The sequence below is a fragment of the Dendrobium catenatum genome, unplaced genomic scaffold (genome assembly GCF_001605985.2).
Source record: "Dendrobium catenatum unplaced genomic scaffold, ASM160598v2 fragScaff_scaffold_1242, whole genome shotgun sequence".
In the NCBI taxonomy this organism is placed as follows: Eukaryota; Viridiplantae; Streptophyta; class Magnoliopsida; order Asparagales; family Orchidaceae; genus Dendrobium; species Dendrobium catenatum.
The window spans coordinates 469,601-497,579 of record NW_021319704.1 but is presented as its reverse complement, the minus strand read 5'-3'; the positions used below and the strand labels follow the sequence as shown (position 1 = coordinate 497,579).

The following is a 27,979-nucleotide window of genomic DNA, read 5'->3' as shown; positions in this document are numbered from 1 at the left end:
CTTCCATAATTTATACCATACCTAATATTCCACATCAATCATTCAAGTGGGCAAAAATTTTGCTCGATTTAGCATATAACTCTTTCTAAAGTATCAAAACCACAAAGTCAAGTGTTTAGAATATCATTAGCTCATTAAGTTCAAAAGACTACAGTTTTCAAACCCAAGTCCCACTGAACAGAGGTTTTGAAGAAGCAGAATCTCCAAACAACTTTATCAAGTCAGAACAGGACTCAGCAGTTTCCTCCTCACCCTCAGATTCTGTTTTCAGATCCAACCCCAACTCCCTGTCAATATCATCAGAAGCCGAAATCAGCAGAAACTCACATCCCTCATAGTTGAGAAAGTCAGGAGGATCTGCTGCTGCAAACCGACGCTTCCCGAGACAACCTTGGAGGCTTGCTGGAAATGCCGCACGCCGCTTGCTCTGAAGTCCACCAAAGCCACTGCTGTGGCCAGACTCTTCTGGATTCCTTATCTGGATAATGAAGGAGCCTTCATGTTCTATGTTGAGCTCCTCCTGTGGTTCATTATGCTTGTCTTCAGTTGGAAACTCCAGCTTGTAAATGAGGTGAGTGTGAGTTTGTCGACCAAATTGATGCCTTAGAATGCGGTAGACTCCCTCTGCAAGAGCACTTGCCGGTGCTTGTTGGCGGTGGCCACGGGTCGATGTATCATACTCTTCTGCAGTTTTATGAAAATGAAAGCTTGTATGCAAGTTACAGGGTAACATACATGATGATAGCTCAAAAGCACACGTAGCCAAAGGAGATTAGAGAGAGGGAAAATAAAAAGAAAGGCAAGATAAAGGGCAAGATTAATACAAGAATGATGCTGTGAGCTGCATATGCTTATGCGATTAATTGGTCACTACCAGCTGCTCCCAACACTTCTATCTCACGTAGCGTCAGCAACGCCAATGGACACTTCATAACCATGGACTCTTCCAACACAATGGGATTAATTGATCACTAATCTGGTTTATGGCCAGCGCTTTGGGCTTCCTTTGTGTCACCAATACTACAAGAACTCTGCCCGCACTCCATGGGATTATCTAAATCGTAAGTGTCATTACTACTGTAGAGTTGGCCCATGGCATCTCAAACATGAATGTTGTAAGATTCATCCTATAAAGCAATTAGAGCTAGACCTTATTTTGGGAATCTTCTTCGTATGGCACCAAGACTTATAACATAATTGTTGCTTAGACCACCAACTTAACCCAAAATGGTTACTTTAATTGATTTACAAGCACTCTTCAATGAATATAAATCCCTGACGGTACATCGCCTTCTAATATTATGTTTATCATCTTAGGGTGCATTTAGGGGGATTTTTTCCCTCTTATACGTTAGGAAACATAACCGACTAGTGGTTTGAAGTTACAGGGTCATGCTACGTTCCTCAAATATTTGTGTCTTGCGGTTACTTTTCCTGTCCTAAGAAAGCCTCCTGCATTCACCTAATTCCTATTGTTCGAAGCTAAGAGGAAGACATAAATGCCCTTAGTCTTCTTCTTCCTCATGAAGTTCGACAATATCTGCCCACTTCATCCATTTTTTTGCTCCTTCGGGCCCATCTCACCATGTTCGGGAATTGGGACCTTGATTGTCTGCTAGATTGGTAGTCATTCAATATTTTTCCATACTCCCACCTGTGAGAACCCCTCGTCATCATTTCACACTGCCCTAGTAAGCTCAAGCTCTCTTCATTTATTTTTTCTTTATTTTGTTTACTGAAAATTATTTTCTTCAATCAGTAGGTTATATTGTTTTTCTTTCATTTATATGTGGAATTGTGATGAGAGATTGATTTCGTAGCTCTATCGTGATACAATTGCAATTAAATCACCAAGTATTTATCCTCATTTGGTTTTCTTCCATCCCACCAAAAAATTGACATTCCCTCCCATCCCTATTGCCATGAAACTGATCATTTAACCTGCAGGAGTTTCAATACAATTAACCACCAATACATTGACTTCCAATGGTGAAGCCCACTATTCCAGAAATAGACAGATCTGTTGCCCTTAAATGACATATCTGAATTGTAGTTATTCCCTAAACAGGGACATAGATGATGGAGTGTAGAGAAGATCCCCTTGCATGTTGAAAGGATAATGGAATTCTTTTAAGCCTTCCCAACAAGTCACCTAAATTCATCTGCCAAATACCTATTCCTTTAGCTGGCCACTGCAATCAGGAAAAGATTTAGCATGAAATTATCTATTATGCTTTTAGGTTCTACATTTTTTTCTAAGTTTGAAGTATAACAGCAGTTCAAATTACATTTAATAACAGTTTTATCTTTCAAACTTCCATTGCTTTTTTTTTTTTTATGAGTAAATGTAACAATGCAATTTGATCGGGCTTCATTTTATTGGGCTTCATTTTGTTGAATCTACTCATTGATGGTCTTCTCTTGTTTTTTTTTTTTTATAATAAGTAGGTCATACAATGGTAAACCTAAGGATAGGGGAGCGTCCGCAATATGGGAGTGTGATATTAAAATATTTTTTTGTGATTTATATTTGAGAGAAATTGAACTAGTCAATCATACAACTACGCATTTCAATAAAAAGGGCCGGATAAATTTAATGAAGATATTTCATGAGAGAACAAGTAGAGATACAACTAAAAAATAAGTGAGATCAACTAAAGAAAGATTAGAAGTTATAGAATGAACTTAAGTGGGATCAATTGGATTGGGTTAGGATCCAAAAAGAAAAATCATTGATGCATCAGATGGATGGTGGAAATAAAAATTAGAGGTGAATTTTCCCTTCATATATATTTACATGTTTTCTAACTTATGTAAATTTCCTTTTTATAAAGATCTCATATAATGAATTTCGAATTACAAGTTGTTCCAAACACCAACAAGTTTTGATATTGTGTTATCAACCCTGAATTTGAAGAAAAACTCGATTTGAAGTTCATAGATGTTATTGCTACGGGAGCTAATGCTTAGACACATTTTTAAAATTTTGATAAATGCACAACTAGATAATGATAGTGATTTTTTCAATGATTCAACACCAACAATAGATGATCATATTAAATCTATCCACTCGATAGATCATCCATCTACATCATGTACAGCTGCATGGAAGAAAAGACATGGGTGCTACATTTTTAAGAAATCATATAACTCAACTTGTTAGTTCATGTGCAAATATCACATCAAGTCAAATACATCTGAAGTGGTAAACATAACTTCATCGCTTACTGAAACTATTAAGCAGACGGATTTGACTATAGAAATTTTTTAGGACATTCTTGTATACTTACTCTCAACAAAGTTTCTAGAAGATCCTACGTGTTGCAAATCTGGATCAAAGTCTTATGATTTTGATGATAACAAACATTATTGAATTTCTTATTGTGATATCTCATGTTAATTGATATTATTGCATAACTGTTTGTTTTTCATGCACTAGCATTTTAAGTCCACCTTGCACTTGCAAGTTTGATCAGCTCAAGGTTGGATAGACTAGGGTTAAGTATGTCGTGAAAAGTGTATTTTCAATTCTTATGTATTTTTATCTTTCTTGAGTCAAATCATGTATTTGGTGGATAATAAACTTGGTAATCATACACACACACTCAAGGGAGTGAGTTAGTGACAATATTAGGAGTAGAGTTTTCTGTTCTAATCATAGCTAATCAGAAAATGATTAAATGGCTAATTGTGATAATTAATACAAGATGAATTAATCGTATTGTACGATGTATATAGTACAGCACGATCAATTGAAATCAGGATCCCAGCCGTCAATCACAATTTAGGCAATATTTTAAAATTCAAATTTTGTACTCATCGTACTATAAGATAAGTATCATACTGTACGATATATTTAAATCTTGCCTAAATTAATTCTGTGATTAAGAAAATAATTTGGATTAATTGATCAAGTTAGATCGTACAGGACGATTTGATCAATCGTATTGTACGAACTGATTCTTGTATGGGACGATAATTAAATCGTCACCAATTATACTGGATGATAATCCAAATTGTTTGAACTAATCATACTAGAAGATGCTCTGAATCGTCCTAGACGATCAGCTCAATTCCTTGAATTAGTCGTACAACACATATCTCTTCGTACAGTACTAACATTAGTACTTTGAACTAATCATACAAGACGATCCATGATCGTGATAGACGATCAAAGCCACATAATTGAATTTTAGGGCTTCATGTGAGGTCTTGTATTTAATCTCTCTCATTGAATTGATTCAAGTCTTTGGCCGTTGAGTGCTCTTGAGAGGGAGCTTTGAGAACAAATTTTAGAAGAGCTTTGGGAAGAAGAGAGAAAACTTGAGTGTGAGGAAGTAGTGTAAAGAGTTCACACGGTTTCTCCAAGCAAAGTGTCTTTCCTTATTCCTCCAAGTGTCTGTATGGGTTTCTTCAGTGGCTTCGAGAAGAAATTCTTCAGCTCAAGAATATCGTTCTCTTTCAACACCAGGAGGGTGAGAAAAGAGTTCAAGGTACTCTGCCTTCTCCAGGAAGGAGAAAAAGATTAAAGGTTCACTGCCATCGCCTGAAGGGTGATAAAGCTTCCGTCTCTCTTCCACACCGGGTTTGGTGGAAATGATGTGTGTAAAGGCTTCTCGGAATGGAGGACTCCAGAGAGCGGACGTAGGACATTGTTTGATCGAACAACTAAATTTTTGGTGTGTTTGTTATGATTTCTATTTTCAGTATTTTACTTTTTGCATTTTAATTCCGTTATAACTACTAGGTGAAAATTGTGAAATCGTTGCTTAGATATTTTGTTAGATTTATTCGCTCCCGCACTTAGTGAATATTGCTACTTGTTTTTCAAATATTGAAAAATCCAAAAACATTGTCTTTATTTTGAATAAAGCAATTAATTTTTTTGATTTAAAATTCATAATGCACCCCCCTCTTGGTGTGCCTAGAGACAAGTTCACTTAGGCTTAACATCCTTATCGAACTTTTACTACCAAATGAGAAGTTTTTATGGCAATGGTTTCAGAACGAAGATCAGTTTTCCTTCATTAACATTTTGAAAAACACGATGCCTAGAATTGCAACCTCTATTACATAGAATGTCATAGGTTTGCTCGAATTTCTTTGAAATTTAATTATTTATGTGTTAATTTCAAAGTTCTATTATATGTAGTTTGTAATTTGAAGTATTCATGCTTATCATAGTTGTTGTATTTTCAGTTAAGATAACAATCTACAAATCTGTAAATTAACTATCATTTTAATGACAACTTTTAGGTTGATGTTAACTTCATATGAATATTGTAGCTTCTTTGTTCTCTGAAATGATTTCTGCGTTCAGATGTAATGAATAAAAATAAATTTTGTGAGGAAGAAAATGAAAAGATCGTGAAGTACAGCAGAAACATTTAGCTATGAGTAAGTACATTTGTTAGACAGAAAAATGTGCTATAAATGTCAATAACGATTTACAATAAAAAACAAAACATTAAATTTTATTAGTTTTACTCTAATTTCTTATATTTTATTTTCTTAACCCCTTACAAAGATGAAGTCAATCAAATAGAAGCTTAAAGTACATACATATTATCATCTCTGTTTCTAATAATATGAATTTCACATTGCAAGAGTTTCAGGATAGATAGATGTCGCACAAATTAGTAGAATGTTAGCAAAAATAAGAATGCTGACATATTGTTTTTGGTCTACAAGGATAAATGTAAACTGGATTTTTGAAGAAGTGTCGGGCTATCTTTTATCATAGATTATATAGTATAAGGTCAATATAGAAGGTAAACTAGTATTTAGGATACATAGGAAGCACTGCTGACGTAGAGGGCTTGAATTGGTATGAATATTAGGCAAGAAAAGTACAAGCAAAAATAAATTAAAAGATTAGGTGTCAAATTACTTGACAAAACTACTATTAACAGAACATAAAACTCTTGACAGAAATTAATAGAAAAGAAAGAATGAGAAATTCTGTCAAAAATAGCAGGTTGTTGGTGATAAAATCTATGATTACTAGTTCAACCCATTAAAGCTTAAAAAAGTATTTCCATAGTCATAGTTCACCTAAATTTCATTTTGTCACGCACAGATTCTCTCGAGTGTGTCAATAGTTCATGTTGGGTGCGGTTCACGATTGCCTAGTGTAGAGCCAAATTATGAATCTGCTTATCATCAAGTCATGCTTAGAGAAGATTGATAATTGTCTAAAATACAGGGAGGAGGACAGGTTGTACCATTCGATTTATGCCACTAAAATCATTCAAATTGGCATGGGGTAAGCTTGCTTGTACCCACTTATCTTAGTTAAGAAAACAAAAATACTAAGGATCATGAAAAACTACTCCCATCATGTTCTAAGCAGATTTATTTCAACAGGTGTGATCTCGTGTGAATTTCAGGAAAGTTAGATGCTATTCATTCTAATTGTTGTTTTATTCTGCACCAACTAGTCTTCATGAGGTGTTATTTTGTTTTACTCTTTTACTTGTTCAGGCATGGAGAACCAAGGGAATAGTCCTCCATTAGCAGAAATGGAACAATAGAGAGTAATTATTGTTATCGCTTTGTGTCTTATACATGCGTATTACGAGATATATATTAGCAAAATACCATGCATGACCACATCATACATTGGAGATAAATGGAATGGCGAGCCACTGGTAGGGCATCCAAAAAGATTTCTTAGCATGTCCCTTATCTTCTTAACCAACTGGAAAGTGTTAATGACCTACATGGTTCATCTCGTACAACAGCAAGAAAAGTATTAGCAATAACGTAGTACGCATCATCTCATAATGAATCAATAAGTGCAACAAGTGAGCAATTCAATAACTCAACTGAGACTATTATTAGATATTTTTCAATTGGATTTGAAACTTTAGTAGGTTTCTAATCAGAACTTGTGAAGTCAAGAGATCCATTGTTTCACAATATGCCAAGAGAGATTATACAATAGTCGGTATATGTCGTATTTTAAGTCATATTTAATAACCATGAAAATCCAATTTTTTCAAGAGTTGTGCGAATATAACAAAACTAAATCAATTAGGATTATATTGAAGCGATTGATGAGATACATGTTGATGCTCGAGTCAAATAATGAGATGGCAGCGTGCATCGAAAGATGTGGAGCACTGACACGAAATATTTTGGCAAAATATGACTTAAATATGTGTTTTATTTTTATCATGGCAGGATGGAAAGAATGTGCACATGACAGCCATATATTTAAATTGGTAACTCATAAATGCCACCTCCTAGAAAGTTGTTCATAATAACAAAGTTAGTTATAGTCAACTTTATAGTAAATTACATATACTTTCATACAAGTAAATATTATGTTATTGATGCTAGCTATCCTATGCAACGGGGATTTCTGAAGTCATTTTCCGATACAAAGTTTCATATCCCTGATTTTCAAAAAGGAAGTCGATCAGTACATAAGAGGCAAGAAACTTTCAACAAGTGTCACTCTTCATTAAGAGGTTTAATTGAGAAACCATTTGGTGTTTGGAGAAAGAAGTGAGTTAAACTACAAGAAATGCCTTCATATTCATTCAAAAAATAAATTAAAATTGTGATAGCAATGATGCCATGCATAATTTTATAGTTCATCCTCTCACTCGACATCAATATATGTGATGCAAATCAAATATATATACCACTAGAGGCATATGAGTATAGAATTGTTCAATCATTATTAAAGAGTGAAGAAAATATAATCAATCATGAGGCACTAGATGGTGAAGGTGCTTTAGGTGCTGATACAAATACAAAAGAAAATCACATCAAAATTGGTTAATTAGATGAATTAGAAATAACTTTTCTATGGAAACTGCATAAAATTTTGTTTATATTTTTTACGAGTTTGTTTTGTCAGTGTAAATGCTTTGATTCATCATAGTTATTTAGGCAGTTTATATACTATAGAACTACATCCATGCAATTATCTAACTCTACGTAAATTGTTTTATGTAAGTTCTTAGTTTTTTTTAAATTAAAGATTGGTGAAATATGTGTGTTTATTTTTGTTTTTTTATCCAAACACAATTTTATTTGAGTTTCCAGAATTAATAATCATGACATTGTTGCAATATAAACACAAAAATAACAAATTTCATGGCTTAAGATTTTTGCCAAAAATGATGGATATTGATACGTCATGCAAAATTAGCTTGATCGGGCACGAATCTCGAGGCAAAAGCTAGTTGGAAACTTCAAAAATTAATTCTGGGAGAACCCGAACTCCTTTTTCAGCGAGCTTACAATCTATTCCAGGACGCAACAGATATTGACTCATATAATAAAGTCAACATTATTTGAGCTTAATCGTTGTATTATGAAGCTCAATAGCACTACCATCGTAGAAGAACGATGTCGACTTGATTAATTTCCTACTCTATAATCTACTATTTCGGACTTCAACCATTAATTACAGCTTCCCAGGTTCACTTTACTGTGATCATATCTCCAACGTTGTTATCTAACAACATCAATAGCATTTCTGCATTTACCATTCCAACTTTATCATGTATAAATGCTGCTCTTGTATACGTCGAAAATTTATGAAAGCAAATAATACAGAAGTTTCTTTTAAATTTTTTTCTATTCATATTTCTACTTTCAAGTGTATTTGTATTTGTTGTTATCAAGAAAAGCAATTCAGGTATCTTTACAAAGGTAAAAAGAAAGAAGATATAGTAATTATCTAACTTGAATATTATTTTAACAATCAACTGGCATTTTACAATAGCATCAAGTTCATTAAAAAGAAAAAGTCCAACAAAATATTCAAAAAAAGCAATAAAATTTTATTACTCTGCTCAATTTAGTGATTTACTATACATCTTTAGCTACATTTAAATATACTGAAAATATTTAATAGAAGAAAACTTTTAAAAATTTAGATTTGTATTTGTAGTCTATTGAACTGTTGTAACTCACTGTGATTTTATTTTTGAATTTCAAAACATGGGAAAGGAAAAGCCTGTTGATTAAGTTCAAGATCTTATCTGAATTTATAGGTATTTCTCTAATTTAAATTTTGCACAATCAAAAAGCTAATTTTTAGATGCTTTGCTTTGTTTTCTATTATGTAGTCATATAATGTAGTGTAGATCTTGTATATGTATTTTGATGAAATAAAAAAAAAATCTTGTGGATGAGTTTATTCATAGTACTCTGAATGTTTATATCAACTCTGTGGTCTATATTTTATTTTAAAGTTTAAACTCGAAAAAAACTTTTGAACTATTTTAAAAACTAGATATTAGGATTTGCATGAAAGCTCAACACGATAGAGCATGTCCTATAAGTGGGCCTTGTCGGGTTGTGATATCACGTTGTATAACTCATTTCTTCTTTGAAACACCAAAGGATCTCTCAATCACACCTCTTAATGAAGAGTGGCGCAGGTTTAAATTTTCTTGTCACCCATGCACAGATTTTCCAAACTAGGAACATGATCTTTGGTATCAATATATAGCTTAAAAAAACCTTATTATATTGGACACCCAACATCTATAAGATAATATTTTCCTATATGCAAGTGTAGATAATTTATTTTAAAAATTAATATTCTTAATCTATTTACTACACATAAATTACTACAAGGTGGCATGGGAAAACTATTCTGTCTATTACGAGTTACAAATTTGAATATACGGCTATCATGTGTAATATTTTTCATGCTATCATGATAAAAGTAAAACACATTGAAATCACACAATACTATAGCATTTTGTGGTGGTGATCCACACTATCCGATGTATGCTGCATTCTCTTTATTTGGAATTCGAGCATTCACATGTGACCCAAAAATCTCTCCAATACAATCATAATTAAAATATTTATCTTACATATGCAAACTCTTGAAAAAAAGTTAGATTAGTATGATTATAAAATATGCCTTTAAATACAGTATATATCAACTATCATACAATATCTCCCTTGGCGTATAGCAAAACTTTGGATCTCTTGACTTCACAACTTTTGATAAGAAGTTTATTAAGGCGTCTAGGACAATAAAAAAATATTAACTAATAATCTCAGTTGAAAGTTATAATCGCTCACTTGTCTCTCTTATAGATTCATTATGAGATAAAATATACAAAGTTATTGCTAATACTATTGTTGTTGTTCGAGATGAACCATGTAGGCCATGAAATCTTTCTAATTTGTAAAGAAGATCTACAAAATTAATTGTTGCATACCAAAAATGTTATGAAATTTATTTGGATGACCTATGAGCAACTCGTCAATTATTTATCTCTAATGTACAATGCGATCATGCATGAGTATTTGCTAATTTACATCTCATAACAATAATGGATAAGACATAAAGCATCAATAATAATTGCTTTCCATTGTCCCATTTCTAATAATGAAGGGATAGTTTCTTGCCACTCCATACCTTAGCAAGAATGGAAAGATTTATAACTGAAATAAATTTGAAAACCCATATTACCTTCTTATATTTATATCTGCTACTTGAAAATATAGATAATCATATGATATTTCTCATCAATAAATACACTTAAAATACAATTATATATAATCAATTTTTTAAAACATTAAATGTTTTAGCTGATCAAGTAACTAATAAGTTCTGCCACATTAATGCAGTCAAACATAAATGACAATAAAAATTTCTATATGGCTGAGATCGCAAAGTTCAAAAATACGAAGATACACCAGTATAGTACAATTAACGTATTTAAGCGGACAATAATATGAATCAATATCAACTAATTTAGAAAAGAATATGGGGATGATAACTGTTATTTGTGTTTTTTTAATATCTTTCTTATAAATAATTTTATTTTACAGGAAGATAAGGCTTCATTTGGGACGACTTTCTTACTGTTTCTTAAATCAATTTTTTAGTATGAAAATTTAGTATTAAAATTTTAATTTTCATACTAAAATACTGCTTTAAAAAGCAGTAAAAAAGTTGTTCTAAACAAAGCCTAGAGCTTAAGAAACACATATATCGCAATTTAATTTTATGTTTTAAACGGCTTTGTGAAGTTCAACAACCTCAGGATTATATTCACAAGTGATTTTAAATAATTTGTTTGTTAAACTTATTTGAAGCTGCCACGTTCCACATCATAATAATGAGAATAAAAAAAAAATTCAAGTTAGCTATTCACTAATGAAATTCAAATGCCTTTACTTTAGTACGAAAGTATATACAAAACAGTTCAAGTATGTATGGTATTTGAATATCAATTTATTATTTTTCATTAATATGATAAATACAAACATTACCATAGTTTGTATTATCAAAACAAAATATGCAAGGGCAATATACAGCCTATTAATTTCAGATCGCATTAAACACACGACAAGAAAATATTTCAATTTATTAAGTATCTAGCTTGACATCCCAAAATAATAAGCAAACTACTAATAAAAGAATGTTGAGTAACTTTGATGTAAGTTAATTTAACTTTCATAAAACAACAATCCGACTACATATTCATACTGTCAATAACACTAAAAAATAATTACAGGAACGTATATTTCATTAGGAAAAAAAATTTTTAAATGGATAATGAATTTCATGTATAACTTATTAAAGATTAGAACAATTTGAAAAGAAATATTTTCAGAGAGCCACAATGCAACAACTCTAAAATTCTTAAGAATTGATAATGCAACATAAAACTTGGCAAACAGGTGAAAGTTAGTAGAAACATTTGTAGGCAAATGTCTTAACGAAACATTAATCAAATATATCAAGTATCCTGACTTCAAATGACAAACTACATTTACTTGAATACACAAATTGACACCTAATTAAAATAAAACCAAGAAAATTTGACACACCTAGACATCTAAGGCATAAGAGCTTGAAAATCTATATGCCACAATTTTCAAAATGGTAATGAAGGTAATGAAATTTTCGTTCAGGAGCCATAGCCATAAAAACTTTCCATTTTATAGGATCTTCGAAAAACTTCATTGTATAAGTATAGTAGAATGTCCTGAAAACTTGTATAGTTAGATCAAGCTGCTTAATGGTTTCACACTACAAGAAATTCGCTGAATATCAGCGGTATTTTCGATGGTCAGTTGACCGCCGGAACTACCGGCGGTTTGATTGTCGCTATTAACCGGCAGTTCAATAGCCGGTATTAAACTCTAAACTGCCGGAACTTCCCTCCGGTATTTTCTTTTCGTGATGGCATTTTACCGGCAGTTTAGCCACTGTTTCTACGTAAAAAAAGTAAACACTCCCTCCCTTTTTCCTCATTTCTTCGCATGGCTCATTTTCTTTCGTCCAGACGCCGGAGCCCTCGTCGAACTATGCTTGTTTGTTTCGTCAACAGAACTCTCGCATGTCGAATGCCGCCTATGCCCTCTCCCCCGACACCCTCACTTGCATTTGACCGCCCTAGCCGAATGTGATCTCCATGCATCTCCTTAATTTTTTTTCTTTAATCATGGATGTTCTCGCCTATGCCCTCGCCCCCAACTATGTAGGAAACGTTTGTTTTAACATCCAAATGACTATCCAAGAAATGATATATTGGATGTATAATTGAGAGTTACCAGGTCGAAGAGGATTGACAGATGAATTTATGAATGGAGTTGAGACTTTTATTCAAGTTACATCTCAAATACCTTCGTTTAAGTCCGGTGGAATGTTTAGATATACATGCTTGAAGCACAAAAACCAAGCATTCCTTAAGCCCGAAGATGTACAGGTTGATTTATATCGTAAGAGATTTGTTCTAGGATATTGGATTTAGATCTCACAAGGTGAGTAAGAGCCACACAGAAATATTCATGCCGGTCCATCCATAGCTTTTGAAAAGTCGATAAAGATCAAATGAGTAGACTGTATGAATAACTTGTTTTTGATGCAACAGGTCCTAATTTATGGGTCAGAATAGAAGAGCCACCAAACGCAAAAACCAAAACATTTTTAAACTATTACATACTGCTCAAAAACCAATTTGAGATAACTGCATAACTCATTCAGGATTATCAGTTGCTGTTAAGATGCTAACTATTAAAATTGAATATAATATTCCTCGTAATTATTTCAATGATTTCATTAGTCTTCTCATGAAAATAAATCCAGCAGATAATTTAATCCCCACAGATTAATTTGTATCAAACAAAAAATTAGAATCCAAGTTGGGTCTCACCACTATGAAAATTAATGATTGTATAAATGGATGTATGTTATACTATAAGGATGATGCGATAGAATTTTATTATCGCACCTGCAATGCACCTCGGTTTAAATTAAACTTAAAAAAATAACGTTGTCAAATGAAAGATGTTTCATATTCTCAATTATTTTAGCGGCTCTACGCATCAATGAGTTCAGCATGTCATATAAGATGGCATAAGGAGAAATTAGCACACAGTAGTGTTCTTTCTCATCCATCAGATGCTAAAGCATAGAAACATTTTGATCAAACACATGCTTCAACTTAATGTTAACCAACGTAATATAAGATTGGAATTATGTATTGATTGTTTTACTCCATACAGTCAGGCAGCTTCACCGTATTCATGTTGGCCTGTTATACTAACACTATATAACATTCCACCAAAGATATATATAACTCCCCGCACATGTTCTTAACACTTATAATACCTAGACCACATAACCCAAAAGTAAAAATTGATATTCTTTTGCAACCATTAATTGATGATCTCAACCAACCAACCAAATTTTCTCCTTACATATGAAAGTGTCCTTACATATGGAATGAAAGTGTCCTTACATATGACATCTCAACCAACCAAAATTTCCTCATTAGAGCTGCATTATTATGGACGATTGGCAATTTTTCAGCTTATGGTATGTTATCGAGCTAGAGCATAACAAAAAAATTAGCTTCCCCTTACTATATGGAGAATACAAGATTTTCACAAAAAACATGGAGAAAAAAAACTTGAATTGATTGTCAATGTATGTTCTTACCTACTAATCATCCATTTAGAAGAAATAACAAAGCATTAATTAAAAATATAAGTGATGATGACATAGTACAAACTTTCTGATATTTCATCAATGATTGATTTTTTAATATTATCATAGTATAAATTTTTGGAATATGGTGTTCGACATGATTGGATTAAAAAAAATATATTTTCTAAATATTATCATATTAAAAAATAAATTTGATATGGCATAATATAGATGTTATGCACATTGAGAGGAACTTTCTCGACGGTATTTTATATATAATTATGGATATTAAAGAAATGAGCAAGGATAATGTGAAAGTTAGAATGGGCATTAAAGAGTACTGCCAGCAAAGAAATCTATAGCTAATAACAATTAGCGATGGCAAAATAATGAGCCCAAAGCACACCTTACTCTTTCATGTTAGAATAAAAAAGATTAATATATTAGAGGTTTCAAGATTTAAAATTGTTTGATGCCTATGGATCAAACAGAACTCATTGTGTATACTATAAATTTGCGTGATTATTTGGACTAAAAAGTCATGATTGTCAAATAATTATGGATATCCTCCTTCTAATTATAGTATATTTGTTACCATATTATATATCGAATTTGTTGATAGAGCTTACCATTTTCTTCAAAGACTTCTGTTCATCTAAACTAAGCGAAGATGCTTTACGAAAGAGCGAGAAAAATATATCAATCATCCTATGCAAGTTAGAAAAAAAAATTCCCTAGAATTCTTTGATTCTATGAAACATCTTCCAATCCATCTACCTTATAAGGCTAGAGTTGGTGGACCTATGCAATTATTGGATGGATTTTTCTTAGAGATGAAAAATGCTTTTAATATACTATCTTAAATATTTTTAATTGTAACTAATAATTCTAATCATCTAGCATATATTTGAATATATTAAAAAAATATGTTAAAAATAAAACACAACTAGAAAAAATGTTATGTGAAATATATTTATCTCAAGAAACCACCCACTTTTGCTCTTACTAGTTCAAGCCCCATGTAAGGAATACAAGAACAAAAATTGGTCGTAATATGGACTTCAATATTGAAGAACAATCGCAATTTGCACTATCAGTCTTTAAAAGTTATGGAAAGCCAAGTGACAATTGTGTTGAAAGATTTCTCAACAATTTAGAAATCAAAACAACTTTATATATACAACTTTCATGTTAGGAAGTCCAACCAATCTTAAAGTAAATTTTTTCGTAATGTGCAAAAGGAATCATTTTAATTTTTAATATTGAAGTCTTTACTTGAATGATTTGTCACCAAGTATTTTGTAAACAATTTGCCTCTAACATATACTATAGATATTGAGCAACTTATTGCAAATGAATTTCCAATTTAGCTAAGAAATAATGGAGCATTGAACCAAGTAGGTCTATACAGGGTGATGAAGGCTAGAGGCAAAGATCAGTTCCACCAGTGATACCATCAATATCACATGGGAATCAGCAGCAATCGCCCACTAAACAGCGTCAGGGACACATAGACCCAGCTGTGGTTAGAATACAACCCCTTTCTGGGTACTTCCCTTCTCCTACATCTATGAGTCCTCAATTTCTCTCTATATCAGACACACTAAGCTCTATTCTCTTTATATTACCCCCATCAACATCATAAACAGCTCTATCAACCTACTGTTACTCTCCTTACCACCACCCTTATTATTACCCGCCTTATGTGCAGCCAGAACAGGATGGACCATCAACATAAGAAGAGATTGGTGTTGAGGAGCCTACAACAATAGTAGATAAGTGTGTATACATAAAGCCTGAGGGCGATACATAAGTTATTTTGAAAGTTATTGTAATTTGATCTACTATATATTATTAACAAAAAATTTTATCTGGGGATTTAATCTCAAAGAAGCCTACCCACAGAATTCGTGATATAATATGGAGCAAATATGATGCTCCTTATCATGAAAAAATATCTTAAACAAAGTTAGAGATATGTGGTTCAGAGAATTTCAAGTATATTTATTTACAATTACTTAAATTTTTTTATTTCATTTATATTAATATTATTTAGTATATCAATATTTTGCAGAAAGATTTTAAGTGATTATATGAGTATGCTACGAGGATCATAACAAATTTTGAGAGGAAAGGATCGACTTGTCTCAGGGACATGTTCATGAACATTAGAAAGTCTGGGCAACATCCATTATGGATTAGCAAGGGAGTATGGGTTGATTTGAGCAAAGCTTGGGCGAGCCCTGAGCACCAAATTGGGAGAGCAAAATAAGTAAAGTAGAGCATCTGACTGTGAGGGTTTATGAAGCTCTCTTTATACTGGTAGTTCAATGCCGCATATTGAATATAGAAGATGACTAGTAAAAGATTATTTCAATTATTTTAATAAATATATGTATATTATTTTAATATCTATTTTTTATTTGCAAAAAGAGTATATTGGTTGGGAGCCGACATCATTGGAGCTTCATACAATGACTCATCAACATCAAGCAAATTATCAGTGGGTTGATGAGAAGGCGAGAAAAGCTCACGTGAGTACAATTTTTTGAGTAATAATAAAAAATAAATAAAAATATTATTTTATGAATTTATTCTCGTAGGATGATTTTATGTGGCTCTGGCATAATCAGCAATATGCTGGTGAGCGATCATCTTCAGAATCGATCCAATATTCTGAGTATCACACGTGATTAGATGTTGTTGGAGGAAGACAAAGTGAAAGGGTTTATGGCTTAGGTTTGTAGGGATATGATTATAAGGGCAGTACATCTACTTCAGCTTTTTATAATATTAGTGGAGTTGAAGAAATTGTTAGCCGGAGAGTTACTACTCTGACAAGAGATAAAGGAGATAAGAAAGATTCAAAATGAGTGCAGGCAGAGCTGCGATCATATCAAACTAAAAATCAGAAGAAAAAAGAGTAAGAGCCTATACCTGAATCACAGGGCAGCGAGAATACGGACGATGATTAGTGTTATTATTTTTGTTGTTATTTGTTTGAAGAACTATTTGGTATATTTAGAACATCTGACTATGAATTTCATATATTATGTTAATCGTAGAACATATACATTATTATTTGTTTGAATAACTGGTTGTTGTTATTTAGAACCTTTATTTATCTCATATGTATTATTATTTGTTTGAAGAACTATTATTTTGATTGTGGATTGTGAATGTATATGGTCAATAGTATTTTATATATGTTTTAAACTGCGTGAAGGCAATCGTCAAAATTTGTGTGGATAGAGGGGGCTATTTTTTTTTTTTTGCAATGCTACAGATTTCAGGCAGTTTAACCGCCAAAAACTTCGATACCGGACGGCATGAAGTTGCTGCTGATTTTTTTGTTTTGCTGCTAGTAATAATCGGCGATTTGGCCGCCGGAAATACAGACGGTTCTTACCGCTAGTAAAAAACCGACGATTACTGGCAATTTTTGCACGAAATTTTTCCAGCAATCTACCTGTGCTTTTGGTTCAGTAATTTCCCGTTGTTTGAGCTGTTGAAAATTTGCCGCTGGAAATTGTCCGCCAGTTTGCATTTCCTATACAATTTATTCCGACGGTTTATAAATCGCCAGAAATTTTTCAAACCGCCGAAAAATATATCAAAATAGCCAAATATTACTTCCAGTAATGGGCGATTTTCTTGTAGTAATAAGAAATTGAGGTATGTTTAGTACTTTCGGTGAATTTGACCTTAATAAAATATTTGCACATAAACTAACAAATTGTGTTATTTAGTTTCTTAAAAATGTAGCATCATGTCATTTCTTCCATCCAGCTATACATAACATAGATGGTTGATATTTTGAGTGGATACATTTAATACGATCACCTATATTTTCTATTAAATCATTTAAAGCGTCACTTTCATTATTTATATGATCAGTGTTTGTATCTATTACGATTTGATATTTTTTAATTGGAAGTCCAAACATTAGATCTTGTAACAACCATACCGATGAACATCAAATCGAACTTTTCTTATAATTCAAGCTCGATATCATAATATCTAAAAATTTTGGCATTTGAAACAACATGTAATCCATATTTCATCCTATAAGAGCTATGAAAAAATGAAATTTAAATAAGCAAGCACACATATAAATATATAAAAAATGAATATTCATCTCTAAGTTTTATTTCCACCATTTGTTTGAAGGATCAATGGTCTTTCTTCTGCAATCCCAATCAAATCCAGTTGATCCTCGCTTAAGATCCTTCCATAACTCCCCATATTTCTTCAGTTGATCCCACTTATTTTAAAATTGTCATATTCTCTATATATTTTCTCAATGAAACAATACATTAAATCCATCCAACCCTCTGTATTGAAATATGTAATTAAAAGATTGCCTAGTTTAATTCCTCGTAAACATAAATCACAAAAAATTATTTTAACATTGTGCTTCCATGTTGCAGACGCTCTTCCATTCTTAGATTTATCCATAACATAACCTACATATCATATTATGAATTAGTATTTTTTTAATCTTTTAAAAATAGAGAAAAATGTCAATGCTTATAGTAAAGAAGATATTAAACTTTAAAATGGCTTGTGTGTCACCTATATATTTAATAATTAAAAAATAAATTAAAATATATCTGAGAGGTATATTTTCAAATAATCATATTTCTTAATTTTAAAAGCATGTGAAGAGATATTACAAATCTGTTAGAGTAATATATGTATATAAATATGTTAAGCATAATCAACTTGTGTAATTAATTAATAAAAACATGCTGAGCAAAAACAAAACTAAATAAAAATTTCATAAATAAGTTTGAGTAGAAATTAACTTTAGAAAATGTATATGACTTAGAGAATTAAATATGTTTTGGATGATCGGAATTTCAATAAGAGGCAATGAAAGATAATTATTTAGAATGAGAAAAACTAATCATTACGTATTAACAGCTAGTAGTTTGGATTTCATTTTAATAGATTTTCTTGTATGTTGTAATGGAATATTCATAAATTATATTGTTCAAGGAAATTGTAAATAAAAAAGAGCATATATGAAAATGATTTAAGAAGTCGAAGAAGGAAGCATGATTTGCTAAAAAAATTTACACTTAAAAATAGGTAGCTGGAAGATACGAAAAAGGGAAAAGCTGACGCAACTGAGTACGGATCTGGTACCCACCGCTGCTTGTCTGGGTGGCGAAGAGCCGGCTGGGCAAAGCCTAGGTTCCTAGTTCGAATCTCTTGGCAAATAGTGAAAGCCTTAAGTGTTGACCCGTGTAAATTGGTGTGGGTTGCATATACTAGGTCGATCGGGATTTTCACTGGCCTAAGGACAATGCTTTCTCGTCACAAAAAAAAGAATATGAATATGGAGATTCCCTTGAAACTAAATAAAATATTTTAAGCTAAAGTGAAAGGATATAGCCCCAAAAAAAAAAAAGGATATAGCCATCAGAAAGTTTTTCAGGAAAATACCTTTCCAAGAAAGAAGTTTATGGCTTAGTAAGCTTTAGGTCTTGGAAAGAATGGCTTGTGCCATCAGGTAATTGGATAGAAGCGCAGGAAACGGGAGGGAATTTTTCTGCTGAAGCTTGGTGCAATAAGCTTATCGATTATGTTGTAGAAGAAAGGCAGGAATGGGTAACTGTTTATAAAGGTGGATGTACTTTTTTGTTGGAATCATGTCAAATGACAAAGGGTGTTTACGTCGATTTTTCTTTTCAGAATCACGAAACGCACAAACAATTATATTATTAGTATTATAAATAAAAAATTTATTATAAAGTAATATCAGATATTTTAATTTGCGTTCATATTATTTTAAAAGTTGTATTACATTGTTAAAAAAAAATTTATAAAGTTTTATACTTAAAAGTTTTAAAATATTTGCTAAAATTGAATACAATTTTAATTTAGATATGTTAGTTTGTTATAAGATTCATTTAAAAAAAATTCATTTAAATCATTTTGTTTCCTCTCAATATATAAGGGTATCATGATAATTTGTGCTATTACAATTAGCATAGTAGCTTGACAGTTATACCACACAAATAAAATATGCTAATTTCTGTACAACAACTTCAGATAGCAACTTTCTATACAACTTCACAACCTGCTTTACGGAAAACTACAGTCGTCTGCTTGTATTTTGAATCTACATGTAGCAACCATAAGACTAGACTCTTGCTCACTTAATACACAGTACGGATGGTTCCACCATATATGAAGTCCCATTTATCATAACACTTCTTCACACCTATTTACTACCAAAACTAATCCTAAACCTTACTTCCATAAGACAATTGTGTGAATTAAGATATGATGTGTTTTCTTTGTTTGTTATACATGAGATCCTCAGATTGGCAAATCCTTAGGAATATGCATAAAAATGGTCATCTAATTATACACAGTAATCTTGAAGCAGCATCATCATTACCTACGAAACCTGTTCTGTCATCGTCTTAAGCTATTATGGTATTTTCTTCCTCTAACAACTCGATATCTTAATCATATCATTCTTGTCTTGATTGTGCCACTTTCAATTCTCTTAGTGATCATATTTCTAACGATCGTATTTAAGGTCTATTAAAACAAATATAACTCTTGTTTCTTATCAATTGTTAAAACAACCAAAACTAATTTTACCGTAGCAACATGTTCTATTACACCCTTACCCTTTTCCATCATACTTGTGGGCTCCAAAAATTTAAGCTTTATGGCCTCGGCCTTCCCGCATATATTCGGGGAAAGTTTTAACGGATTAGATTCCAAGAAAAATTTTTAGAAGGTATATTAGATAGAGATAAAATATTACCTAGATAATTTTCCCTCTTAGCGAGGACTTTAAGATCTGAGTTCTACTTTCTTATAGGCGTAAGCCCCTATAGTTAATTTCACCTCGATAAAGAAAGAATACTTTCGATTAAGGTTAGTCGTTAAATAGATACTTAGAATCTAATGTATAGTAGCAGCAGATTTAGATATTTAAAATTAGAAATTTTATCACTTGTCACTTTAAGCGAAAGGTGGGGGGAATGATGATGGACCCAATGAAGATCCTATGATTCCGGCGTCATGGGTCATCATAATCCCTAGTTCACTTAGTCGGAGAAGGTAGTCAACCCAACCTAACTGAAGGATCCTTGTCGACAACCATTGGTTGCTCCATACTTGTAAACTTGAGATGAATGTTCGTCTAAGGAACAAATTCAAGTCAACCTTAGCTTACAGAGGGCTATATGCCCAATCAATTATACCCTATAATTCATTACTCATGATAAGTAGCCATTGGCGAACATACGGGCTTTTAGTCATGACCATAAGATGGTGGTCATTCGACAAGCTATTAGGTCAGAAGATTGCAGTCATGATCATTCACCATGTGGGGCCGTACTGGCTAAGTCAAGGGTCTTTATGGAGCCGTCTGGCCAAACCATCAATCAAAGAACCAGACATAACCATACCACGTAGTCGTCTGGCCATACTACGGGTTTACGTAGAGTTGTACTAGCCAAACCACCAGTTAAAGGACAAATGATGTCCTTATTAATAGAATAATATTTAAGAATGAATTGAGTGATATTCTCAGCTATATATTTGTTCTTTACGAGCTAGAGTTATTCTTGAATTCATCACCCTCGCCCAACGATTGTGGAGGGTAGATGAATTTTGTTTAAGTTTTAGATAATTAATTTCAATTTTAAATTTTAACTCTTAATAGATGTAAATCTTTAGATTTTAGGTAGAAATCAAAATAAATCCCTCTGGTTGAGATTAACTTTATACGAACATCGTCAGAGTGACATTATAGTCATTTGAAAATATTTATACTTATAGGAATTTGAAGGCATTTAAAAGGGTATTTCCTAGTTGAGATAACCATTCAAAATGGCCATCATCAGAGAATTAATTTCTTGTTAAATCAATACGAATGTTTCTCAAGGTAGTGAATCGCTTCTCAAGGTGATAGCATATCTCTCAGAATTGTCGCTTGCTTACCAAGTTGCACTCTTAGAGGCATCGGCACATTTTTTTTTGTATCACATTTAAGTTTAGGAAATCATATTTTAATGCATGAGGGATATTTTGAAATGTTTAAATATAATCAATTGCACAATTAATTATCATTAGAAAGTGCGCAAGATTTCATTTGGCATTCAAGAGACCTTCTATCCGCTTATATGAGTGTTGTGGATCTAGTGGCGTGAAGTCAAGTTAGGTTTTGCCTATTGTCTAGAGGAGAGATGTTATTTTAGTTCATTTTGTCTCCTTCAAGTTATCATTTAGCACAGTTTGTAGAGGGTGTTTGTTCAATCAACGCTAAAAGATGATGTTTGTGTTCTAGGAGAATTATCCTACTCATTATTCCCCTATTCTCCTCGTAGGCAGGCTAATTTGTTCAATACAAACTCTTTGTCATTCCCAGTAGGCTAAGTTTTGTGTACATTATGAAGTACCTACTCTTGCTCATAGATGAATTATAGTGTGTACTACAAAATTCTTGTTTCTGCTCACAGGTGAATTATAGTGTTCTTTACATGTTTCTTATTACTTCCCTTTATGCGAGTTGACATATGCATTAGAAGTCCTTGTTCTTTGCCTGCAGGAAAATTACTATGTACATCAAAAGCCTACTATCCTTCCCTGTATGCATGTTATGATGTTTGCATTACAAATCTCCTCTTCCTTACTGTTAGCTAGGTATCACATTCACTATACATGCCTTATACATGATTGTAAGCAAGTCATGTTCATCAAAAGTCCCTCCATTGTTGTCTTTTTAATTTTACAAAATTAGTTCTTTTTTTGGGAAAATATTAATTTAGGTTTGTTTCACTGTTGTTGCTAACAAGAGTGCTGATACATTCATTACAGACCTCTTTTTTCTTCAACAAGTTAGTTGTCATGCTTATTACAAGTACCCTGTTTTTATTCTTAACCAAAGGTGAGCTGATGTGTTCATTACACATTCATTATTCTTTACCCGTAGAGAAATTAGTATGTTCATTATGAGTTTTTTATTAACCCCCATAAATGAGCTACTATATTCATTAAAAGTCATATGCTCGTGTCAAATGTCATTCATTTGAGGTAATGAAAATAACACTTTAGTGTTCCCATTGTCCCAATGAGCCTTTTAGATTTTGTTTAGTCGCATAGGCTATTTTAAAGTCTCCTTTTTACTGAAAAATTAAGCAACCTCCCGACATCTCCACCATTCGGAAAAAAAAATTGGAGAGTCAGGCCTGCCCACCACGCCAAAAAGACGTGCAAGGTCAGTGTCATATGACATTGTGGTTGTGATCTTCATTCCCACCATGTCAAAAAAAGCGTAAATGGATCTTTAGGGTACCTGCATCGAAGCTCATAAATTTTTGTGGCGGTATGAAAGCACTGAGTACTTAATTTTATCTTGTCGTGCTAAAAAAAGCATGCACAGGACTTACCTGATTCGTCACAGGCGTCACACCGAGCTTCCTCCCATCATGCTTTAAAAAAGCGTGTATATGAGGTCTACTCGTTGCGCCACAAGAGTCGACAATGAGATTTGAGGTTTAGAGTTAATCAATCATTATACCTTTGCACATGCTATGGGACGACAGCTATGTCGAGATGACAATGGCAATACACAATCTGCTTTTCTAACTTTTATATGCTTATCTTTCTTTTTTTACCTAGTAACAATTATAAAACTAATTATAGCGAGAGGGAAATAGTCTCTCTATTAGAGGGAGAATGAAAGTAGGGGCTGGTTGTTGGTGGTTGTTTGAGATGGTTTAAGCTGATGTATGGTTAAGGGAAAGGGGTATACGTAGTTTTGGTAGGGAGTAGATGAGGTGTGCAAATTTGGAGTTGTAGGAAATGGGGTTGATGGCTGTTTGTTGTTTGCCTTGCCTAAGAGGAAGTGGAAGGAGAAAGAATAGGTTGATAAAGACTTGGAGTGAAGAAGAGTGGGCTGCTCGGCTAGGGGTGTAGATGTTGGAAGTAGATATGTTCTAGTGAGCTAAAAGCGAGAAGTTCTGTGAGTTGCGGGCTGTTGGGAGTGTAAGTAGGTGGCAGGTTGTGTGGAGTGGCTAGGGAGATGTAGTGGGGTCTTTGTGTTTGTAAGCTGGAATACTAGTCTAGGGAGCCATAGTTGGGTTCGTTTGACTGAGAGCCATAAGGACGTAGGAAGGAGATGGGCAGTGAGGTACGGCTAGAGCAGAAAACATAAGATGGTTGGATGTTGGCTACTGGAATGGGCAGAAAATGGTAGCAACCTTGGATGGAGGCTGTTATAGTTGAGTAGTTCAACATAGTGAGGGAGATAGAACTAGGAGTTGCGGTTTGCAGGGAGATTGGCTGGAGGTGCTGGGAGGTTTGCGTGAAACAGAGATCAAGGTCGGAAGGTGCAGGAGCTCTTGCGGCTGGGAGATTATACGTGAGGTAGAGGGTTCGGGAGCTGTTGTAGTGGAGAGGAGGGGATCGGGTAAAGGGCTGCTCAACTGGGAGTAAGGAGGAGATGGAGAGGGATCGAGTGCGAGTTTTAAAAAGAGTCACGGCGAGCGAGGGAATGGAGGGATTATGCAAAGGGATCAAGTTTTTCCTTTTTTTTTTTATTCCGCGTGAAAGATAAGATGAGACAGCGGGCTGGCAACAGCAGGATTGGGCAGCTGAGACAATGCTTGAGCAGGATTTTAACTGTAGGATAGGATTGAGGTAAACAGTAAGATAGTATTAATTTTAAATTTATTATTAAATAACGTATAGGTAAGTAAATTCTAATTTAAATACTATCTTAAAATGAATAAGAGCTGTGAATTGATTATCATGACATTCCTTGTTATTTGTGCACCTCAATTTGCATGAATTGCTCTGATTTACATTTTTACTCGCATAAAGAACCCAAGCAATATTACAGTCGTCTTTATGTATTCTCGATGTTCCAGAAATAATGGCGAAGTCCATTTTACGAACGAGCAATATGCAAACGCACAATATTTTGTTAGTGGTCCATCGATTTCGATCACACTTGCTCGATTCAATTGCAAAGGGATTTTCCTTTGGCTAATTTTGATATTCTGAGCTCAACAATGAAGTTCTCTTCGTGACCAGGATAACATTTTCGCAGTTTTGTGTAGTGTCACCTCGAAAATTCATGCCAAATTTGCTTTTTTTTTTTTTTGCATTATATGATGACCTGAACAATATTACAAGTTTTTCTATATGATTTTGACATTCCAGACACAATGGCAAAGTCTGTTTTGCAAACTAATAATGTTTGAGCAACATTGCACAATCTTTCATCTACAGTCTGTCAATTTCGATCGCCTTCGCTCAATTAAATTCTGAGTGATGTCTAGTCTGCCAAGAATAGCTGATCCTTTTTTTTTTCTTGCATTGATCATGTCACATCTATGGAGGTCAACAATACTTAACATTACTTTACCTTTACTCTACCTTCTTGACTAAAAAATCCATATCATTGTGCTCTACTCTTATCAACAACCACTTTCATCTTCTTCATATCACTGTCGCTCCCAATCTCCTTCAGGCATTACCTACATCAGCTTCAGTATAGGGGCACAATATCCTTGATAGTGATTATTGCATTTACAAAAGACGTCTGATGCTAAACTTGAACAAAGATGCTACAAACTTTCTATGAAGTTGTACTAGAGTACAATTTGTAAAATTCATTTGATGGGGTGGTCTAACTACACTTTTTAAAAAAGAATGAGCATTATTGAAGTAAAAGAAAATTTGTGTAAGACATATAAATAAAGAACAATGTTTGAATTTTGAAGAAATATCTCAATTTAGTTATTGGTTCTCTCATTTCTTGCACATTTAACCTAAGCCCATCACAAATATTCTTCAAAATGAATGTACAAGATCATCTCTACTACGACCTTTTAGAGACGTCTAATAATTACAGATGAATAATATAATACCATCAACAATATAAACATATGTTCATTGAAAGTTTGAAGCATCTTCACAGAAAGTTGATGTGTGGATATTGGAGAGATAAGGGCTTCTTCAGTATTCATATATAGTTACCTAAACCTACTATCATCTCCTCTAATTCCATTTTGGCCTTGAGGCAGGCAAGAAATCAAAACTATTCCAACAAGGATCATTAATCTTCAAATAAGGTTGTAACAGTCTAGAAATCGCCAAGATGTTTTGGTTCAGCGCCTCCAAAAAAAGTAAAAAAAAGAACAAATAATTCTCATCAAGAAATATGGATTTACAAGTGAAGTGTTGTATGGTCAATCACCCAAATAGAAGAAAAGAAAGAGCATGTAATTCTCATCAAGAAATATGGATTTATGTGGGAAGTGATGTATGATCAATTACCTCCTTTAAGAGCAGTCTTTATATCTTCAGTTTTTGTAGTGACCATCTCTACAAATCCCCAATAAGGTCTACTCCTCTGGCTTGGATCTGGAAGGCTTTTCCTTCCCATTACAATAAACCTAAGCAGCATTTGCTTCTCAATGTTCACCTCCTTCACATTACCACATTCAAAATAATATAAATGAGCAACAACTACTGCTACAATATTTCAGTATTATAAAAATTAACCATTGCTGAAATAACATCTGATTTAGACAAGCTTCTTCATCATTACAAGAACCAATGAAACATACCTCAGCACCATGGCCACCTTCAGGTTTTTCTTTGTCAGCATCCCCATTATCATTTTCTTTATTTTCTTTTGATCTTGTCTTACCTTCCTTTCCTGAATCTGGAGACTGTTTCTCTTCAAGTGGTCTTTCACCAGACTCTGGTCGAAGGACTATGTACATCTTCTGCACATCATCAGCGCCATGAGCTTCCATCTTTCCAATTTTGGGCCTGTAGAAGAAAAATATATCCCCTCTCTCCTACATCCAAAAAATAAAAGCGTTTACTTGTAACATACAAATGCTATCAACTACTCTAATGAAGAACTCAAAAATAAATACTACAAAGTTTTCAATTCATAATAAATAATAAAAATGTTTATTGGGGAGAAAAAATTAATGGTCCTCTTAAAATTCATGACAACGCTTTAATTCCGAGTTAGTAATTTATCATTCAAATCAAGAAGATAAGCTTCTTTTTTTATGTCATTTGAATTGATAATATTTTAACTCAATCTCAATATAGGCTTCGCTGATCTAAGAACAAAACGTCAATGGGCAATTTTATAGGTGACTGTGGGCTGAAAGTTCGAGTTCAAGATCTTCAAAAAATAGCACCAATAGATTAATTACTATTCACTAGGGTTATAAGAACACAAGTCTGAGCTCATGACTGAGACATAGAAAAAGAATTTCTGTGAACAAATGAAGAGCAAAAGCCTTGTAAACTCCTGCCATTACTGGCTGAAGCCTTAACACACCGAGTTGATGCCTAATTTGCAAATCCTAATCTACCAATTACCCCTCCAAGTGTTGCATTGCGCTAACGCAATTATATGAAATCTTCATTTTTTTTTTGTACGACTGGTATTCCAACGGGAACACCATTGTTCTATTCCGATTTCTTCCTAATCTTTGTTCAAATTCGACGCTAAATAGTTTAAAAAAAACAAACAGAATGACTGATTTTATACAAAACAAATGCACTAACCTGCAAGAAATTCTGTTTGCTAAAATGGTTAAAAAAAACTACTTCATTTCAAAGAAAATGAAAAACGAAAATGAACCTCTTACTCTCTTGAAGCAAACTGATACTAACCTTGATAATTTGGCAAGATTAAAAGATGAAAAAAAATTCAAAAAGATTAAAGATTTGGTGGTAAGCACATACTTATCAAAAACCTGTTAAAAAGAATATCCTACGCAGAACTAAATGCTCGGCATTTATGACCTAAATGGAATATGAAAGAGAACAAAAGGATTATTGAGGAAAAAAAAAAAAAACTGGATCTCCACTTTAGGGTCTGGCCTTGTTTTCACCTCCTCTCCTTGCCCCATGGCCTTTTTGGGTATTAGCTTGTACAAGAAAGAAAAAGAACAAGTTCTTAGTGCTTTGTACTGTATATATAGGGTTAGAGAAAGACGTTCGGGAAGTTTTGGCAGATGGGCAAGTGGAAGCGTGCAT

At 33.2% G+C, this 27,979-nt stretch overlaps 1 protein-coding gene across 3 annotated transcripts; it reads right to left on the bottom strand.

Moving 5' to 3' along the window:
* Nucleotides 1-27,932, bottom strand: LOC110105338. Of its 3 annotated transcripts, XM_028699323.1 has the most exons (6): nucleotides 27,800-27,932; nucleotide 27,589; nucleotides 26,539-26,775; nucleotides 26,246-26,396; nucleotides 121-684; nucleotides 1-75 (listed from the first exon to the last, which is right to left on the bottom strand). In XM_028699323.1, exons 1-5 carry the CDS (start codon nucleotides 27,850-27,852, stop codon nucleotides 158-160), a joined length of 969 nt encoding a protein of 322 aa, XP_028555156.1. In that variant the 5' UTR covers nucleotides 27,853-27,932; the 3' UTR covers nucleotides 1-75; nucleotides 121-157. The 3 variants fall into 3 exon arrangements, 2 of the variants coding, with proteins under 2 accessions (XP_028555156.1, XP_028555155.1); XM_028699322.1 differs by lacking the exons at nucleotide 27,589; nucleotides 27,800-27,932 and having other exon boundaries at nucleotides 1-78; nucleotides 124-684; nucleotides 26,539-26,764; XR_003702324.1 differs by lacking the exons at nucleotides 1-75; nucleotides 26,246-26,396; nucleotides 26,539-26,775; nucleotide 27,589; nucleotides 27,800-27,932 and adding an exon at nucleotides 19,379-19,631 and having other exon boundaries at nucleotides 549-684.
* Nucleotides 27,933-27,979: the final 47 nt, after the last annotated feature.

What these genes read in the sequence shown, in the direction of transcription:
- LOC110105338 (XM_028699323.1), bottom strand. Translation starts at nt 27,852, where the DNA reads ATGGGGCAAGGAGAGGAGGTGAAAACAAGGCCAGACCCTAAAGTGGAG. An exon ending in AAGGTGGCCATGGTGCTGAG is followed by an intron (nt 26,397 to 26,538) that starts GTATGTTTCATT and finishes GGTAATGTGAAG; the next exon opens with GAGGTGAACATTGAGAAGCA. An exon ending in AAAGACTGCTCTTAAAGGAG is followed by an intron (nt 685 to 26,245) that starts GTAATTGATCAT and finishes ATAAAACTGCAG; the next exon opens with AAGAGTATGATACATCGACC.